Source organism: Harpia harpyja, chromosome 3, assembly GCF_026419915.1.
Source record: "Harpia harpyja isolate bHarHar1 chromosome 3, bHarHar1 primary haplotype, whole genome shotgun sequence".
NCBI lineage: Eukaryota > Metazoa > Chordata > Aves > Accipitriformes > Accipitridae > Harpia > Harpia harpyja.
This window is the reverse complement of record NC_068942.1, coordinates 64,599,310-64,620,753: the sequence shown is the minus strand read 5'-3', so window position 1 is coordinate 64,620,753 and position 21,444 is coordinate 64,599,310. Positions and strand designations below refer to the sequence as shown.

Below are 21,444 nucleotides of genomic sequence, written 5' to 3'. Positions count from 1 at the left end.
TCTTGTCAGGAGCTGAATTTCCATAACTGGAATTCATCTAAATGTTCATTTACATAATTTTATTTCATACTGAATGCAAATGGGTTTTAATTTCTAATCATGCTTTAATTTCTGAGCATTAATTTTTAATCACTATTTATGTCTTTAATTCCTTTATTCTTAACAACAAGATACCCTGAAATGTCTACAACCTTTCTGTATTACCTGGAAAGGGAAAAAATATATAAATGGCAAACTACTAATATGAAGGAGGCAAATGATATAGCCTACCTTTACACGGAAGGTCTGCAATGCTGCCCTCACTTTCATTAGCTCAGTTAAAGCTCTCGCCCTATCTCCTCACACTTTCACAAACTATCCACCACCATAAGAAGACAGTGTTAAAGGGGCTACAGGAAGTGTGCAGGGGAGCCATATTTAACGACTTCCACTACTGTAACACTTACTGGGTTTTTTTGTTTTGAACCTCCCCTCTCCACTGCAGCTGTTTTCCCCACCACAAGGTATTTTTAAATCCAAGTTGCTACAAGAGTTACTTCCTGTTGCAGTTATGAGGTTAGTAAAACAGGAACAGCAATGCAATAATATTTCATTTTAATGACAAGCTTTCTTTGTAAAAGCCAGATCACCTCTTAGTATATAATATCATTTCATATCCATTATCCATTGTAACATTACAGAAAAGAAAGGTAGACCAAATCATCATGATGATATCCCCTTCTCGCTTCACAGAGATGTTGTAAGGATAACAATGAAAGGTTGCGCGTGGCCAAGACACCAGAGATGAAAAGTCATCTTTTTCCGATCTTATGTATCTTGTGAGAGCCTAGGGAATAAGGAAATAACATGGGAACAACTCTTGATATAGAAATCATTTGGGGCAGTCACTGCTGCGCTTCTTGCAGCAGCTTTTCAATCATAAGCAAATGGGTGTTGTAGAAGGGCAGCCCGTCCACTTCCATTTCTAGACTGGCAGTTTTTCCACTGCGGACCCTGTGCCGCACAAGTGTTTTCAGAAGCTTTTCTTCCTTAAAAAACAAAGAAGTAGAATATAATTAAATCCTGAATCAGACAAGACCATTCATCAAAATCTTTATTTTAATTCTAGGGGAGACTGACCACATCCTCCATATTTATTTTGACATCAATTTGCTAACACCTTGTTTTCCTTGTCCCGAATGTGTAGCATCTGGAACTTAGGGAGTGTCAAAAGGCTTATATTCTTGACTGCTATTTAATTACTGAATTATATTATTGTTCTCCACACTCCCTCAAACAGTATATCAGTGTCAATTCAGAAACATGAATCCTTTTTTGCCTGGTTTCAAGTTCCTACATTGCACAAATCAGAATCAGAGGAACCTCCACCCAAGTATCTTATAAACTACCTGTCATTTCCCCAGCATAGCAGCTGGCTGCAGATGCATTTTTAAAGAGAAAGAACAGAAGGGAAAGAGGATACATCTGGAAAAAAGGTTACAGAGAGTACCTGAACGGGCTGCACAATCACTTTCCTTTCCTGCATCTTCTGTGATCTCTGTGTGCCTTTTGCTCTCTGTCCTCTTTTTTTTGATTGATTTTATGAGAATTGTGGTTGCTTAGGAAAGGGATGGGGAAAAAAGAAAACCCTGAAATTGTGCTTCCTTGGGCTTCTCTGAAATAGCATATACTTTGTTTAGAACTGCAACTCAATTTCATGTTTATAACAGTTATTTTCTTGCTTAATAGTAATGTAAGCAGATAACAAAGCATGTTCCAAGTTGAGCTGTTAAAATACACAGAGAGGACAAAATCCTCGGTTGTGAGCTATGGGCGAGATAGCATTGCGAGATGAAAAGATGGGATAACATCAGCTCTGAAAAAACACTAGTTCTATGAACGGTGGAATTTGAAGACCTGGTTTCAAATGGATGTATGTCTAGCATAAACTGCTTTGCTTTTCATTTTAAATGAAATGTACACAGTAAACTCTTTCTACTGTCTTAGCATTTACTACAAAAAAAATTTATTTCTCTAATTCTGTTAATAAAAATCTAAGAAAAAATAAAAAGCCTAGTCACATCTTAGCTTCCCCCTGCCCCAACCCTGTGGTAATTTACATAAGACGTTGAAACAGTCACATACCTATCTTCTTTTCCCTTTCTTTGCTAGGAATGCCTTTTCTGGTCTTTGGTCTACTGTTCTGTTTCCATTTGTGTGAGACCCTGCTTTGATGGAAATTGCTACTGAAATGGCCCTACCAGTGCCTTTGACAAACAGTCCTATAGGTTTAAATACTTCTTGTTTGATATTCCAGAAAAGTCCTTTACCTCTTGAATGCAAATTAGTGATAAAAAATTATGAAGTTAAAATGTCTAATATTCTCTTATTAAATGTTAGGTTTTTTTCTAGGAAGACTTCTAAACCATAAAGAATACAATAGTTTTAGATCTGAATTTAGACACAATATGGTTGTATTTTACATAATACAGTATATGGCCAAAATATAAACATTTCTAAAAGAATTAAAGCATACCTTGCATGGTCAATTAGCAGAGAATTTAGTATAATTTGGTAACCTGCTTTCTGAATGCACTTTATAAAGATTTGTCTTGTATTTCCTGGCAATGCATCCTAGTTCTTAGCTGCAACAAAGTTAAATGAGGCACTGGTTTTCTATTAAAGAAAAATTATGTATAGTTACATGGTGTCAGTCTTGACATCATGTAACAATACAGCAATGACACGGCTAGTTAAGGAAATTATCTGGATACATTGTACCATAAAAAGTGCTACTTTGTAAATTATAAAATTATAAATATACCTCAGCTTATATCATCTGAATGATCATACATATGAATGCAAATATAAGCACCTGATCTTTCTACATGAGAGAGGTTTTTCTTAGCACTATCTATATGCAAAGTGGCAAATTGGATCTCTCATGTCACAGAAGAGACACCTGAATTGGATACACAAAATGTCATTTGTAATTTGAATTGTTTCTCCTACATATTTACACGTTAGAGCTTTCTGATCTGCTTACTTGGGGAAAAAAGGCTTGCTTAATACCATATAACTATGCCTGATAAACTCTATTCTATCATGAAATCCTATTGTTTCCATTTGTAAGGAAAACACACAATGTACAGAACCCTTCCTTAGCTGTAAAGTGCTGCAATTTGCTCAGAGTTCTCTCTTTAGTAAATAATTATGTTGGGAGTGGGGTAACCAGGAAAAGAACTTGTTAATTTGCGCTTTATTCAGGAAAAAACCTCCCTTATGAATGACAAAGCTAATAAAGAATACTGAAACAAATGTCACATCTTTATATACTGCTCATTTATAAAGTAATTCATACTCTTATAGGTCATAATTTCAAAATAAATACTATACAGTTAATTTCTTACCATTAATAAAGAGTTCAGTAAAAGAACAACTGCCTGATATATTAACCTGGTTGTGAGATGCAAGGAAATGCAGAGTTGACTGTAGGACGTTTAGCATTAGCTACATTTGGATATGTATGAATGAATCTATTTCCCTACAGTCACTTCAGTATAAAAGTACCATGAACATCTGAAAAATCAAATCAATATTGTATTAACAAACATAATAAGGATTCAGCTCCCCAACTGAAAGGTAAGTAAAGGTTGTTGGATCAAATAGTTTCTTGCTCATCAAGTTCTCAACAAGGAACAAATGCTTTGCTGTATTTCTTATTAAAATATATGTAAAGACTAATCCATGCACTTAGAACAATCTCAGCATTCTGTTCAGTGGGAATGGAGAGCTCCACAGTTCTGGGGTTTGTTGCAGTGCAATCCTGACACTGCTTGAACACGAGGCTGCAGAGAAATAACCTTTGTGTTTCAGGGGAAGTCTTCATTTAGGAATTATGATCTATAGTTTTCATGGAAGGAATGCCATTTTTTGAAGAAAAATAAAACATATTCTAAGAAAGCTGTTTGGTGCTTAGGCACTCCTTCAGATGTCTTCTTTCCAATTACAAACAGACAGATATAAACACTGAGGTGGGTATGTGTGGTGGTGCTCTGTATCTTACTCGGGTAATTATTATAGCATTAAAAGAAGCTGGATTGGGCAGAAAGTAGCCATATAGATATAAATGGTCTGAATTTTTTTTTATACTAATGGAGTATGTCAATGCTAATATGTTCAATCTTCTGCACTGTTTACTGTTGTGTGATTTATAATTAAAGCTATCATATTCTCATCAGACATTTTGTAATTTTCTCTCCTCCACAAAACCCTTTCCACTTATTTTATCTCAATAGATTTTAGTATTGCACTTTCAATGGCCCATTATTGGATCGTTATCAATAGTCCCAGCTGTATAGCTTACTAAAACAAGAAGGATTTCCTGTACACAATATCACATTTAATTACAGTATCTTATTACCAGGAATTTTGATCATAGTAGTTTTTAGGATAAGTTACTTTAAAGGGCAAAACCAGTAGATGTAACTGGAAAAAAACATTGAAAAGTGAAAGTAATTAAACTATTTTTGGAAAAGATTGCACTGAAAGGTGCCATATGCTTTGTTAAGTCAAAGGTTAAGTGGCTATGCTGAATGTTGGGATCAGTTTCAGTTTTATGACCTTTAGATGAAAAATCAAAATAGCAAGAATTAAAAAAAAAGTAAGACCTACTCTAAAATACTGAAGAAGTGCTTTGTTGGAATTTCATGCAGAATGTACTGTCATCTCAGGAGAAATACTCCACTGCTGTGGGCAGTATCTATGGTAGACGGATTACATTTTGCCTAGCATTCTTGGAAGTCACAAACTTCCTGGTTTTGTCCAAGTCTCTATAGAGGTACTCTGCCAATAAAACTGAAGTTTGAAGTTCCTAAGTTATTAGAAGTATGGTGGAACAAACGTTACTTGATCGTTGAGTATTTTTTTTTTTAAACACCGCCAAGTTAAAAATAGAGCCACGTGCTCAGCAGGATGAGTGCAGATCACAGTAATTTCTCACCCCTCTCAGTTATTTTACTTTTTCTCAGGCTGAAACCTTTGCATTCCCAGAATATCACACTGTTCAGAGCTGCATTAGTCAAAACACATTTAAAAATATTCATCTGCAAGTCTTTCTCCAACTTTAATTTAGAAACATTCAAAACTAATTATAGAAAGCTTCTAACGTAACTAGAAAAGGTGAAAAGATCAGAAGTAAGGTGCAAAGGTCAGAAGTATGGAGTGGTTTCTGCATTAGAACTGTGACTCTTGATTTTGGAAGAGACATCTAAAGGGGGCTACAACAGAGATTTATAAAATTGTGAACAATACTAAGGAAGTGAACAGGGAATTTTAATCACTGTATTGCAACACAAGGATTTCTTGCACTGTCCACAAAATTGTAGCACTGTCTTGTGCTTGAAGTCGCAGCACACGAATACATTCATTTTTGAGGATTTTTATGTTTAATCTGTCTTGAATCCTTTGCAGAATATTTGAAGTACAGTGTGGCTGCTTGTTCACCAGGGATTCCCAAAAGTCACCAAAAGACTATGTGAAAGTAAGCTATTGAACTGGACTAGGCAGGATTTAGCGGCTGGTAGCCAATTCCATATATGTGTCATGACCAAGTCACAACTCCTTGGCCCTATAGAAATTACCTTGGTAACCGATGGAAGTGCCAATAGCCAGACCATCTTCTTCGATAACTGTGGAAACCCAACAGCTTTCCTCAGATAGCGGTCATGTATTTCACAAGTGCTGAGAATATACAGAGCACAAGCAATGGCATAGCCTCCCCAGTTAGAGACCCCTGCGAAAGAATGTCACCATGAAACCAAATTGTAAAAAACCCGACTAGTTATTGCAAAGATACCTAATCTCCCTAAGTCATTAGGCACGTACAACTGAGTGTCATGTAGTGATGGTGAAATGGAACACAGGTATGAATTAAATACTGACATGAATTTGGAACATTTATTTCAGAAATACACAATTGCTTAACATAAAATGTTTTCAGTAGTATTTCAGGTTGAATTTCTGCAAGTTTCCATCTAGTGTTTGTCATTTGTCTTTCCAACAAAGCAAAAACTCAAATGGGCATGGTCTATAACACAATTCCACTTGGCTTAATGTGAAGTCCGTGAACTGTGAGGAGCAGTGTTACAGCCTGGTGTCTTTTGCTTTTAACCACACAGAGGTAGAAGACTTTGATAAAGTATCCTAAACCAGGCAAATTTTCACTGGTGTCAGATTTTGTAACGGAATGCTGTACCATTGCAGAGAATCCCGTTTTGGTCACAAATGATGACTGATTACACAGTTCAGCTGTTTTATAAGATATGAAGCCATAGTGAAACTAATTGTGTGTGTCTTGATGATGTGGCCTTGGTGTAAGTATCTTATACAAAAAAGACATTCTAATGTAGTTAATATCCACAAATTTTCTGTACGCTGTTATCAAATCAGTCCACACAGTCTTGTTTGACAGCTTCTTTGTCAAGACTGTATTGGAGATCGTTAGATTTGAAACTTGCTGTGAGAAGTTCCCTCTGCTGCCTGATACCTTTTCCACAGGTGCAGAATAGCAAAATTTTCAAAAAGTGTGGAAGCTGCTTTAGTGCATGTAGTTTTCCACACTTACACATGTCAAACCTCCACCTTGCTTCCCTTTGCAGGGTCTGGGTGTGACAGTTGCTTTCAAACTAAAAATCATCAGAATTGCCAAAACAGCCACCATCGATACTATATACATATAGCCACAAGAAGTAGATGTAATTGTCACCACACTCTCATCTCTCCCCCAGAATTGCTGGTTTAGTATCAAGAGTGTTAGATATCTAGGTTAAAAACTGAGAAACCTGAGCCTAAGTGCAATATGGACCATTCATAAATTGGTCCTTGCTGAACACATCTCTCTCACTGCTAATTTTACTTCGTGCTCATTAAGCCATTATGGTAGAAGAGAATTTTAACTAGCATTCAAATTTTGTTGTACATTAAGAATGTACATCTGTCCTGGAGTGGCTGTTGAAAGGACTTATCATCTCATCATGTCAAAGCAATGTGACTGATGACCCTGACAGTATCACACCCACAGAAGCTCATCAATTATTCTGAAAATTCATATGTGCATAGACATTTCAATTCCCACACAGATCTCTTATGCAGTCTTCCTTGATATTTTATTTAAGGTGTGATATTTCAAGAATATTCAGGATTTCCCAACTACTTCCAATTAAATGCACTTTCTTCATGAAACATCCTCAATTTTCAGACATTCCTGCTGGAGCTGTAGTTGCTTAACTATTCAGAAAATGGGCATAAAACAGAGACAGATTTGTTTGCTTGGTCATACAAAGAAAGGGCCAATACAAAGTAGTTGGAAAGACAGATGCTTTCTTGTCAAGTCTATTCTCAAACATCAACAGCTCTCCCCCCCCACGCCCCCCCCCCGCAAAATCCCTTACCAGCTACAATAGTAAAATCGGCTTCAACGTCACAAGCTATAACATCTCCATTTTTTATGTGCTTCTTTACAGCGTCTTTTACTTTGCCCATTCCTAATTCATTTCCTCCATCTCCAACACCTTTATTAAAAGAGAAAAAGACGAAGTGAGTACGAACCCAGCATATAACTAACAATCCATTTAGAAAGCATCCAGCGCCTTCCCCAGAGCCTCTGTGACATTCATAGCTCAATACGAGATGATTAATCCTTTTTAATCAAAAGTGTCTAAAACCAGAACACTGTGAATGAAATAGCTGAAAGCATCACCTATCACATGCTAAGCTGTAAGGGTATATATGTGATGTATGCTGTACTGGTGCACGCAAAAGAAATCAAAATTGTCAAGTGCTCATGAACTGCAGACAGATTTAAGATAGTAAATTTTGCTTATGGAAGGCCTTAAACAACGAGTGTTCTATACAATGCATTATCATTAGTACATTAGCACAAATAGAGAAAGAAGATAGAAAAATGAATCCAAAATAAACCTGCAAAATTAGCCTATGATTCTATAATAAAGCAAGCATAGAAAACTTTGGCTTTTACAAGCTTTAATTAAAAAAAGAGATTAAAAGTAGCAATTATTGCAGAAAGATAAACAAACATATATGTAAGGACTTTGGCAGAAGTAGGATGACTTACTGCACTGGCAATCTATTTTACACAGATGACTATCATTGCGCCACAGCATACAAAGAGCCCAACCCTGTGTACTATTACTGTTTTCATTTTTTTCCAGTAATTTATGAAAAAAAATAGCTTTTTAAAAATTTTATTTCAAAGTGTTCTTATATTCAGGGTGTGGGGCCTTGATTTTTGTGGTCAAGTAGAAACACTACATATTTGTCTCAGTGATTTCAGTAAAATCAATGGGACTTATGTAATTTCAGGAAAATTCTGGGCAAACCTATGTTTAGGACATAAAATTGTTAGATGTCATTCAGAGATCTGGAGATGAGGATAACACATAAACTAGCAGCTTACATGAAAGCTGGATAGTACCTCTAGTCTCTCACCAACGTATAAAAAAAACTGCAAAAAAAATCCACCTATTTAAATGGAAATTAACATCTCCCTTTCACCTGTTAGTCTAAATGGCATCTTCTCAAGTTTGAAGATTTTATAGAAAATTCCTAGTTAATGTCTGTGAAACAGAACAGTCAAGAGCTCCAAGTCCTCACTGCAATGTAGCCTATTTGAATTTGAAATGTGACTGTGCTCTAATGCATAGCATGTGTTACAGGAGAGAAATTACAGTATTTATAATTTACACTTCAAGCTCTGAAAATTGATAAATTTAACACTTTTAGTAACTGCATAAATATCTCACATAAGTCTGTAGCAAATTTCTTCTTTAAGTGAAATTGGAAGTTATTTCTCAGTAGCAATTTTTTAGTCAACTCCTTAAGTCTATATAGTCAAGGGGAGAGTAACTGAGTGACACGTAACTTACATAAAAGGATTTGCCATGGAACAGCTAATCTTTTTTCTTATCTGCTTTAATAATCTTGTCACATTTATTTCGGTGTTGGGATTTAATGGTGCTTTCTAAAATCTGTTTGTTGGTAGTATTTTCCAAATAGGTAATGACATAATTATGGTGCCTCTGTCATCATACATAAATATGGTAGTTACTACTGTTTTGTAAGAATCCACAGAATGTTTCGATTTTTCTTATATTCAAAATCTAAAATTTTGCTTTTAATGGTCTTTAAAAAGCCTAGAATGAATTATTGTCTTTTGCAGATCATCAACAGTTTCTTTAACTGAAAGATAATAATCTGTTGCTCAGGGTTTTTTGTATCATCAGCCTTGCTTTGCTGAAGTCCTTGCTTTTTTGAAATTCCTGTCAGCAGGATGGTTATATAGTTAGTAGATCTACTGCTGTGGATGGATCCCATTAGCATTACACTGGGAGGAAAAGACCACCACACCAAAAATTTTCCTGTACCATCTGTTTTCTTCTTCCTCTACACATTGGCAGAGGACAACATTTTACTGTTGATTTCCAGAGTGAGATTCACCTGACAAAATGCAGCCATCTACACATGAGCTAGTCAGCTAGACTTTTTTTAAAGTCAGCAGAGAGAAACAGACCCTTCAAGCGTTCAGTTCATCTCACCCCAAGGCAGACATCTCAAATATAGATGTCTGAAAATAGACAAGATGAATCCTCTTCTCCTAAAGGCCTGAGTGCTTTCCAGGCAGAGGAAAAATAGTTCCATTGGCTCTTCCAGGCAAATTTTCACTGACTACATTGGTTTCTGAAACTACATTCATGAAAAATGCAGGAAACGTCGTCTTCTGTGCTAAAAATCATTTGTATGAAAGGGAAACAAGTGTGACCACATTTTTTCATGCAGTGCTTTGGAAAGCTTTTCATTAGCTCCTATATAAATGGCATATAGCTATATGTCAGTTGTATGACAGCTGAAAAAAATAGCATGTGGTTTCAGTAACATCTCTTAATCTTTTATTCCAATCTTTTGTGGAACATTAAGTCCTTCCACCCTCAGTCTTTCACATCTTCTTATTTTGTATCCTCCTGAAGGTTGCTGCTTACTCCATGACTTTTTATGATAGTGGTACCCATACAATGGCAGGCATTGTTCATGATTTGTCTGTGGTCAGACTCCTAGATCAGTTCTTTTTAAACACAGATCTTGTTTTAAATACAAAACTTGACAGCAATTAATCAACATTTAAAAAATGTTCTAATATTTCCCCTCTCCACCTACTAATGCAGTACTTCTTGCCACTGAGCACACTATATAAAGACTTCTGTGAGGCTGAAAACTTGATCTTTCTAGTATCCTTTTCTAGTCTATAAAGTTATCTGAGTACTCCACCCTAATGGGTGCTGTACAATATTTGCATTTTATTTTTAACTAGACATATGCCTCCAAGTTCCTACTGACCATGAAGAAAGTCAAAGATAGCCCCACCAGAAAAATTTATCATAATTAGTGGCAATACATTATCATCAGTAATGAGAGACAAGATGTAAAGGCCACAGCCCAGATTCATGCCTTGTTAAGCTAGGCTTTGCAGAAAAACACTGAAAAAGCCAACAGCCATCCCAAGAAGTTGTAATCAAATTAAAAAACAGACACAAAAATTTAGTGTGATAAGCAAAATAAGAAATGTTAACTAGGTAACAGACAACGTAAGAAAAAAATTACATTGTTTTTCTATAGATACTCAATTAGCTCTCCAGCATAGAATATCCATGTGCTCAAATTCCATGGGAGATCAGAGCAGATGATAACTTCATTGTCTTTTGAAGCCTATGACCTGTTAAATAATTTTCTATGCAGACATCTCTTTAGAGAAAATTCACAGCAAAGGGACACAGTGAATCTGGATAACTGCTTCTTTTCTTCTTATTCACAAGCTCGTTGTATTTTTAATTAACAACATTTCATAGTATATTTGAATATTTAGAGAATGTTTAAAACAAACTAAATTCTGCTGAACAGATTCAAATTCCCACTCTGCAGAACATGCCAAACTCCACCAAATCAATAATATACTTTGAGCTGCCCTGGGAGATATTTTAAGAAATGGGGGTATTTTTATTAAAGGAATCAGGATGTGATGTTACATAAGTAGCTGGAGAGACCAAGTCCTTGTATCAACAGTCTAAAATCAGGGACAAAGTAATTGAAATTAACTGCAGCAGATAAGGCTCTGAGGCATTTTGCTAAACATCCTTATGAAATTTTGTTACTCAATCTTCAGCTTCTCTGCTAAGATTGCCAACAGAGTGCCATCTAGAGTGCTTCTTTTTGAATGTTGAATGTTACTCCTTAGGAATAGGACAAAAATTTGAATTAAATCTAAGTAAAACATATTACAAGTTTTAAGATAATACAAAAAATACTGGTGAACTCTTCTGCTATACAATTTTTAAATGATTCCAATAAAGTGAAATCAGACTACGCATTATGTCTGCAGGAGCTCTCTAAATTCCATGGAAACATTTGAGAAACATCACTACTGAGAAGTCAAAGTCCCAGTGCTTTTGGTAATACTTAGGAGTGAGTCCACAGTACTACAAGAAGAAAAAAAGCCAGATCAGCAGACATGTTCTGACGTGACTGAAATCAGCCTGGCATGGACACTTACTTCTAATTTTGTGACCCTTATTTCTAATTTTGTTTTGAATATTTATATAGATTATATATCTTCTAAATGTGTTTTGGGCCACATAGTGTAGCACAAAGCATTTGATTGTACAAGAAAGTTGTACAACAATTTTTATATATCTGGGAATCCTTGATCTATGGCATATGCTTTCAAAACCAGGTACAAGTCAGTTTTCAGGAAAAAAAGGACTATTGACAAAAGAGAGGAGCACTGTGTTGACAACAGCACTCTCATTAGACATATTAGTCAGTCCTAATGTAGTTTTGACAGGAAGGACAATGTACTCCTTTAAAGATTATTATTGTATATGTATATTTCGTTAGAGAAGGCACTATTCTAATAGATGCAAATATGCAATCCCTGCTCAAGAGAATGTACTGCTAAAAGGCAGCACAAACTAAGATTCTATCCAGACTGCTGTTTTAACACAGGTGTTAAGGTGTAACAATCATAAAAATAACTATAATATTTTAATATGTAATGTTTCCATTCAGTAGTCATTTGCTTTCTATGCTGCCTTTCACATGTAAAATAAAGAATAAAGTCAGTGTCAAAAACTACTTTTAGAGAAGCATATGTATGCACATTGATGTATAGATAATACGCACATCTGGGCTTGCTTTTTTGTCCTTAAATAACTTTGAAATCAACTCTTTTTTTTTTTTGGTTGTGGGAACCCTTCAATAGAAACCTCTAACTTTTCTCCAGCAACAGTCTTTAAACTCAACCACAACAAACAGCTGTAGCCTGCAAGCAGTTATTCAGCACCTGCCTCCTGCTCCCCTCACTTCCAATCAAGAGCTCCTGTTCTGTGCTTCTCTTGCTTCTGAGAATATAACACAAACTCACACATACCTGTTGTTGTGATTCCTGGAATGGTTTGTGCAGCTAAAAATAGTTCATCTATGGGATCCACTAGATGTTTAATGTTAACTTTCCTGGCATTGTAATAATTTCCATCAGCAGCCATCCCAGCACGCTCTATTGCTATCAGGTGATCAAATCTGGTTAGAGATGAGTGAAAAAACAGAGGAGAGTAGTTAAAGCTGCAATTCTCACATAACAAACTCTTCTGTTGGCTGCTTCTCCTGTTATGCTTGGTTCTACTTTTTGACCATTTAGGATTCAAGGTAAAACTTGGATACTGTTTTGTTATTTCTGAATGTAGTTCACTATAGTTTATTTTCAAAGGTTAGTCTAGTTTCTTTATAGCTTTAGTGCAACTCCCTCAAACCACATTTGCCACCAAGAAATGGAGAAGTTCCTGAAATCCTCCTAACCAGCAATCCTTTGGGTCAGCCATCTGGCCTTACTCTATTTCATGTTAAAAAACATAATACCTTGTAAGACATTAGTCTCTCTATATGTTTTCAAAGAATACAAAAAAGTGGCAAATTCATGATCTTCTAAATCCTTGTCAGTGTAAATATAGTCTCTGCTTAAAGTATATTGCTTGGCAAATGTTCATTTGTTTCTAGTTAGGGAGTTTTTTGGTTTGGGTCTTCAGATTTGGGGGATTTTTCTTTAAGTCTATGGCTATTTTGCTAGTTATGAAAGTAGACAGATGTACTGCAGATGTCCTAGGTTTTAAGCAGAATTTTAGTATTCAGTTCTGCCCCTGTATGTTAGAATTAAGTTATTTTGCTTCTGTTTCTCCAATTTTACTGTCAAGAGGTTACTAATTCTGCTGAATTACTTAATGTTCTTGTGGGTGGGTATCTACGGTGACTACAGAGACCTTAAACAGGTTAGTTGTCTACTTTAAAGAAACACTTTAGCTTTTTGGGACTGTGGGATCAACTGAAATAGAAACTGGCTGTAATTATATTATGCATAGCTATAAAACACATTTTTAAAACAATACATAGAAAATGAAGACAGTATCATGCATACAATTATAGCATACACTAACCTGTGGAAAGAAAGGGGAATTGAGTAAGTTGATGAAGCAATACCATAGTGAAAGATATTTTTATTAAAGAGAACAAACTGAAGGCAACTACATTAAAATGCTTTACAAGGAAAGATCAATAAAAATAAGCAATGTATGCCTACTTAAAGGATATGAAAGTTGCCTGTTAAGTAATGAAATGTGCACACAGCTACTTAGCAAATTATCCAGTGCATTAACCCTCATCACACACTTTGTATAAATTTGAGTTTTTGCCCAATATTGTATACTCAACAATGCATATGCAAACAGCTCAACTCAATATCGAGAAGTGCATGCATACATCAATAATTTTTGCTTTGGCTGCCTAAAGACAATAGGGTGATCACTTTCACACTATTACAAACACATGATGTTTTATTAAATCAGATCAGATTCCCCAGTTGTCAGACTTCAGCCAAAGCTCTAGAAAGTGAACACATTCTGCAACACTTTTCCTAGCTCTTCCACTGACTCTGACATAATACTTCCCCTTCTGATTTTTCTCACTGATTTAAAAACTGGTAAAATAATATAGTGTGTGTGTATATGTATCCATATCTATGGAATAAGAGCTGAAAAGCTTTCAGAAATTTTTTTGAAGGAAAAGAACTATTGATATATGAATTATAATTGCTTTTTTTGTACTCCAGAAATGCATAATTGCAGAATAACGTGGAATTCTGTACTCTATGTGTGCTCCAATACCAATGTTTGGCTTCAAAGTTTGTTCTGTTCCTTCCAAGTTTTAAGGATTTACTTGTAACCATTATGCCTTCTTAGATCATGGTCATTATTTTTATTATACCTTTACACAGTAGAGGTGTGACCCATTCTCAAAAACTGAATACACATACCTAGGTCTTCCAGGATTCCCATTCTCACACAAAAACATTAAAGCTGAATTAGCATTTTCCCTTTGATAACTCAATAGAGGGACAGGTCTCTTCAGGATTCCTATAGGAAAACAAAATACAATTCAGATACTATGTACCTTTTCTTTTTTTTAATGTGTTTTTTAGTAACTTAAAAAAAAAGACAGAACAGTTAGCATAGTAAGGACTCCATGCCTTCACACAGTTCCTGATAAGCTCTCTGCATCCTTGCTTTAAATTAAACTCTTTCGGATGTTAGTGCTAGTAAATGGGACCTTGAGATAGAAAGAAGGTCTACAAGAATAAGAACAGACATCCAGAATTCATCACAAACAGCTAATCCAGAATCAGAACCCAGAAACGTAAGCATTAACTTGATGCTAGCTAGGTTGAACAAAATGTCATTGTAGCAACGCTGATCAGAGCTTAGAGGATGAACTCTAGTTCATTCTCTGGAAAAAAAAAAATCCTGTACTAAGCGACACTGAGATTGACTGAAGCAAACCTTGGCTCAAATTGGCAAGCTAAAAACTGAAAAGCTGTGTTTCTTTCTGAAAAGCTGTGTCTTACCTAGTTGAACAGCCTCTTCAATAATCTTTTTATTCAGATTCATGGCTCTCTGATCTGTTACTATGGCAACCTCTTTCTCCAAGGCCTGCAACATAGCTGCAATAGCGAGGGCTCCTGGGGGCCCATCATTCTCTTCCGGTGGCTCATAAGTGAAGTGGGTAGGAAATCCAGTTGTTATCAGCACCGACCGAGCATGGGAGATGGACAGGCAAGCCTTCAGCAGCTCATCTTGGCAGCGTAGATGAATTATACCCCGGTCTCCTATAAAAGTGTTTTTAAAGAGAGCAGTGCACTTCAATATATTGTTCTCCTTTTGAAGTTTCTGTGTGGGTGAACCTGCATATTTTAATGACATAAAATGTGTTAAAAAAAACCCCAGAAACCAAAAAACCTCTGGTCAAGGCAGGAATTGGGGTAATTTCCTCAGGAAACCTAGGAAGGTGTAGGATATGAGTAATGAAGATAATGGGCTGTGCTTCCAGGTTAAGAATTTCAGTTAACTGGATTCTGAAAATTAGTCTACCTAGCATTTCTAGGTATTAGTGTAAATAGCTTTTTCTGAGAGCTTATTGCATATTGTTTCCTTTCCTTTGGCCCTCTGCTTTCCTCCGATCTGTGGCAACAGTCATGCTAGACCATGTCCAGCTACCGATGCTAGATTGCAACTCAAGCATCCCAGATCTTACAGAAGTTCTGATGCAGACTTCAGATGAGTAAGCTGGTCCTGTGTCCCTATTTAACCCTATCTGCTTAGGGAAGAGTTAATTCTCAAATAAATTCCACTTAATGAGATGACTAACCACTGAAGTGAGGTTTCAGAGACATTGTAAGTTACCAGAGGACTTTATAAACTCAATTAATACAGTGGTATCCAGGTGACTGCTAAAAGATCTTGTAACATTTCACATAGAGAAGCATGTTGTCCGACCTTGAGAAATGGGTGAATATTAACAGATGTCTCTTCTCATGGGTCAGTCCCTAAAGAGGCAACACTGTGTTCTCTGTGTATGTCTTTCATTGTTCAAACATTTCCTATCCCCTCTCCCTTCCCTGGCACTCGGAAACACAAGTTCACAGCACAGTCCTTTCGATTTACTAGCACTCCTGAAAATCACAAATACCAGCATGATGTGCTGATATTCATGGGCTGATAGCGAGAGGTAAGTCTTCACTATTGTTTTCTACCCTCCTCACATCTTCATCTTTCTCACCTCCCCCCCCCCCCCCCCCCCCCCCCCCGGCACTTTCCCCTTTTTGTCCTCAATATCCCCTTTGCCATTTCTCCCTCTGTTCCTCCAAAATAACATATGGGCAATAGACAGATAGCGGACACACAAAAAAGTTCTGAACAAAACTTAAGTAACTGAAGCAGGGAATATTAGTCTCTGAGAAGTGGGGTATATTAACTGAGATAAAGTACTGTACTCTCCTTTAGCAATAAAATGAGCTAACTCTTAAGTTAGGTCCTGCATTTCTGCAGAGCATGGCATTGTGCCAAGCTGAACTCCAGAGAGTGGGAAAAGGAGAGGCCTTGTGAGTAAAAATAAACAGACTCAAACATATGCACACGGCCCAAACCTGGAGCTTGGGAGAACTGGGCGTAAGCTGTTTTCCACTACTGCCTACAGAGGATTTCAGAAAATTTATGGGAAACTGAGATCAGAATTTACAGCAGACAGAGGGGACTAATTCAGCATGTATTTTAGGAATGGTTGCGCTACTCAGTTTGCCTTTATTTCCCTCTCAGCTTCCTTGTGCACACATGCAGCCCTACCTCTAAACCTTTTGTGGTGATCAGGTCACTTTGGTCCCTCACACGACACTTCAGTGATGAACATGTCAGCAGAGCTTGATCTAATTCCACCCATCAGAGAGGGATGTTTGAAAAGCATGTGCAACTACTAGAATTTTCTGGTAGAAGCACAGTAGTCATGAATATATGTAAAGAAACTTGCTATTTACTCAACAGTGAATACCCATGTAGCTGTTATACCAGCATGCTGAGGTGTCCTGTACTTTACATACCAATTTCAGTGTTATTCAGTAACAGTTCTTATTCCCTGTGGACTCTCCAGTCTGCTGTAAACATTGATGCTTCTGTGTGCTTTGAGAGTTTACAGTCATTGAGATCAGATATTCCGTTACCCATAAGGTTGAATGGTTTTGGCCAGACTCTGACATTAAGTACGGTAACAGAAAATGTAAGACCTCGTTGTATTAACTCACTGTATTCCACAAAGAATTTTTAAAGTCTTAAAATTGCCTTTAGAATCTTACTGTGTTCTTGAACTTTATGAATATCTAAAAAAAGCAGGATAGGTCATATCTACCTCAGAACAAATCCACTAATGTAAGAGAGTTGGTTTTACCTGGATCTATTCCAATTAGAGTCTCTAGAGTCTTTATCTTTTGGGCTGCTTCTGCTGACACAATACTATAATGCAGAGGATCTTGAGAAATGCAGTGGACTTGTGGGACTTCTCTTGAGGATCTGACTGTGACGTTGTCATTCTTTAGGTCAGTAATGAACATGCAGCCAGGATAATGAGTAAAAGCTAATGGAGCTCCTAAAATGGGTGAAAAAACTTCAATTAAACATGTTGTTATTGCAATATATTGAAATATCAGAATGATAAAATCACAAAAAGCTATTTAATTTAACAACACAGAGTCCCTGCCTGATGACACTTATATCATAAAAATAGGTGATATTTTAAGTTACACTGCAGCAATTAATACACTTTGAGAAAGAAATGTGTGCATATACATCTGAAAATGTTTTCACTTTTAAAAAAGCTCACGTGGGTAGTAGAGATCAGGTTTTTCTACAATATGCTCTTTTGTATAAACTTGAGGCAACTTAGGAGCTGAACACTGGTACCCTCCAAGGAAGTCTGTCAGGAATTGGCAAGTCTGAAAACTGGGTTTAACATGCATGAAGAAACTAGTACATTGATATAAGAACAAGTTAATGTTTGCACAGTGTGTTGGTGATATTGTTTCCATAAGAATAAATTAATTTTCTAGGTTCTAGAGCATTGCTGGAAGCTATAGTGTCTCTCTTGTACCTTTGAATATCCTTGTAATAGTGATACGACAATACTATGTCAACTACTGCCTGCTAGCTAGGAGTAATCCTTTATAGGATTAAGAAAACGGGGACTAGCATCTCTGCGCAGTGTCTTACTAACCTAGCTAGGAGACCTGTAAGCTGGCAAGGAATAATGACAAAAGGTGACTAGTGAGCCTTAGCAAAGGGAATCTGAGTGGCATCTAAAACCCTGGTGAACAATAAACTTATTTACACCTGACAGTACAGTAGCTCCCTAAGCTGAAAATATTTGCTGTCTTTATACTAATTCCAGAAGTCTTGATCTAGGTTATACTTGATTTGGCAAAATTGGTATGTTGTTGCATAAATCACAACTGGTATACTTAAACAAGCAAAATCTTACTTTGAAAGGATGGTGAAAAGGAAGGAGATATTTCTTTAACAAGTACATATGTGCTTGGTCTGTACTAGATCTGTTGGGAGTCTATGGCTAGTTAATTTAAAAGCAGCTGGGGAACATGGTTGTTGAGGTTTAATATATCTCACCAAACCAGGTGAGTAGACAGTATTTTTTGTAAGAAGCTAGCAGATTCATTTAAAGTATAGGTACTGGTGGTATGGCAGAATTTTAACTGCCTGGATGAGAAAGGAGCACAGAAGGATATAAACTGCCAAAAAATTCCTGGAATGCATTAATGACAACTGGTTTTAATACAGAAAATGAAGAAATAAATAAAAGTAAAAGCCAGTTCCAGGCAAAGGCAGGACAGACAGCTGCTTTGGGCAACAGATTGTAGAGAGGCTGGCAAATTTTCTCTCTCCTTTCCCTGCAACAAGGATGCATGAGGAAGACGAACAGAACTGCTGGAGAACACAGGGAAGAGCAGGATTTTCAGCTTGGATTTGGGACTGGAGAAAAGGGATTGTTTGTGAGAAAGAAAAAGAAGTCTCTGCTCCTGGTGCTGAACATATTTGCAGCAGGTGTTGAGAGCAGTTTAGATAAACATCTGTAAGGAACCACAAGGATGTAGCAGATCCTGCAAGGAGAGAAAGATGAAGCAGATGACCTCCCAAGGCTCTCCCAATTATACTGCCTATGATTACTGAGCTTCTTTTTCAGTAAGAACTAAAATATGAGATTTCATTCCACACTAGCGATTTACAGCAGTATATAATACTGTCACTATGGTTTAATTGCATTTTCTTGCCCTTTGTGCTCATGCCTGTTATAAATGACTGGATAAAGTGCAGGACAGCTCTGTGCAGAAGACAAAGCTTCATTTGTGTAAAGTGTGTCACATTTACTTCGTTTTAGAACAAAATCTGAAAGTTCAAAATCTTCATGAGACAATTATGAACTCCTTTCCAGGTCAATCAATTTGCTAGCCCTTGACAACATTTTGGAAAGATTTCTGGCTGCTTTTTTTTTTTTTTTTTTCCTTTTTTCCCTTTATTATTGTTTTACTGCAATGTAATACAAAATATTATTTTAAAAGGAAGAAGCTTAAAAATGAATGCCTTTAAACTTCTAATTTTTTAATAATGCATTAAAAAGATGTTTAGATGCTGCCAGAGCTTTAGATTTCTGCCTTTAAAATACTCAAATGGAAGTGATGAAATTTCAGTAAGAACTTCCTTTAAGTTAAGGCAGACCTGTATTTTGCAATGGGAAATAGTCCTGCCAAAGGTTTTTTTTGTTACTTGGTCAGGGTGTTTTTTAGCTCACCCTAAAATCAAGCCTGCTAAACAGCCAACTCAGTCCATGTTAAAAAAAAAAAAAAAAAAAAAAGAGGAAGAAAAAGAGATTAAAGGCTAATTTAAAAAGAGTCTCCAAACATAGCACATACTGCAGTTGATGACTGCTTCTACTCCTGTTACTCCACAGGCCCAAAACACTGGAATATCACCAGGGTGAAGGTGAACTGGATCTCCATAGTCTGGTTTGGAAAGATCTGGTATTCCCAGCAGACCTGAATTGATCAAAAATGAAATTATGAGAGATATCAATCAAACAGTACTGCAAAGCTGGGGGTGGTGGAGTGTGGGGGTGGACCCCAAACATCATTCAATGACACTGGGCTAGGATTGCAACAGTGGCAAATCCCACTGAAGTGGCATATTTAGTTTGCCTTTGAGTGCATGTCCCCAGAACCTGAGCTGACTTGTTTGCCCGTTTGGTACTTGATGACAACAGTAAAAACGTATTCACTTCTATTTTGTTGCAGAAATAAAGCTAGACATGTATGCTGAGCTTCCATGATATCATAAATCTTCTTTATCAACAGAATAATTACATTCATTACACTGGCAAACAAGAACAAATGACTGCAATGCAAAAAAATGGGTTATTTATAGAACACATTTTCTACTGCTTTAGCTTCCTACATTCTTTAGCTAGAGAAACAAGCAACGGCTTTTACCTCTCTGGGTTAGATAGCTATATCTCAGTCTTACCCAGCTTTCACTAAATTGTCTCTTGCTTTATTCTAACACCTACTTGTAATATTCTGGGTCATTCTAACCACTTGCTATCTTCCCTTGGTTTTAAATTCTTCAGATGCTTTAATATACCGCTGTCTTTTCTGAAATTAATTTATATAATCTGTATATATAATCATTTACTCTTTTCTGTTAAAAATAAATAAATAGTGGAGACCCTTACTTGCCCAATCATCTTGTTGCTCTACTCAAAGTAATGACTTATTACTAGTTCCTCAGATTTAAGCACTCAGACCAAATATACTACTGGGGTGTACTGTTAAGCAATGACACCTCCTTCCATGCTCTGCAATGGATCCTTCTGTGTATGCAGCACATGAGTCTACTGATTGACAAATTTCTGTCAGCAGAGGGGAAATTTATTTTTATTGTGATCTATCTTTATCTTACATGTGTTTGGTTTAGTTCCTTTTCCAAACAGCCTCCTGTTTTATCATTTTTCAGCTTTCCCTTGCAAAGAATAGGCCTATACTTGTTTGACCTGATTTAAAAAAAAAAAAAAAAATTCTTGTCATATTTCTATTTATTCTGTCTTAAGTGTTGTGCTCACGTATCCTATTTCAGTATTTCTTAAAATAATGCAGTATTTACTTCACAGTCATCCACTAAGACACAAAATGCATCAACATACTTCTCCCCATGTTGTCAGTCATTGCTACCCTGTCACTGGAATCTCTGACAGCAAGAAAGTATTCACATATAAATGAAACTGCATCCATTTTAAAAAAATGTGATTACACATTTTTACCAAAACCACCCCTGCCATATAACTTATCTATATCAGACAGCTATCTTTTATCAAAGAAATCTTTGTGTTCAGCTCATGCAAAACCTACTTTTTTTCTTTTTTTTCTTTTTTTCTTTTTTTTTCTTTTTTTCTTTTTTTTCTTTTTTTTTT

At 36.4% G+C, this 21,444-nt stretch overlaps 1 protein-coding gene and 1 long non-coding RNA gene across 2 annotated transcripts in view; both read right to left on the bottom strand.

The window, feature by feature from the left end:
• Window positions 1–577: 577 nt before the first annotated feature.
• Window positions 578–21,444, bottom strand: part of DGLUCY (D-glutamate cyclase) — a 53,484-nt gene continuing 32,617 nt past the window's right edge. Inside the window, exons 8-15 of the mRNA XM_052783722.1 lie at window positions 19,895–20,017; window positions 17,365–17,562; window positions 14,996–15,256; window positions 14,408–14,507; window positions 12,476–12,624; window positions 7,431–7,550; window positions 5,622–5,773; window positions 578–1,028 (exon numbers count right to left, since the gene is read on the bottom strand). Of these exons, the coding sequence (XP_052639682.1) occupies window positions 885–1,028; window positions 5,622–5,773; window positions 7,431–7,550; window positions 12,476–12,624; window positions 14,408–14,507; window positions 14,996–15,256; window positions 17,365–17,562; window positions 19,895–20,017 (1,247 nt within the window). The 3' untranslated portion in view covers window positions 578–884. The remainder of the gene's footprint in view (window positions 1,029–5,621; window positions 5,774–7,430; window positions 7,551–12,475; window positions 12,625–14,407; window positions 14,508–14,995; window positions 15,257–17,364; window positions 17,563–19,894; window positions 20,018–21,444) is intronic.
• Window positions 9,277–12,463, bottom strand: LOC128139890 (uncharacterized). Its single transcript, XR_008234544.1, has 2 exons — window positions 11,777–12,463; window positions 9,277–11,739 (listed from the first exon to the last, which is right to left on the bottom strand). It is a non-coding gene; the product is annotated as an uncharacterized LOC128139890 (long non-coding RNA).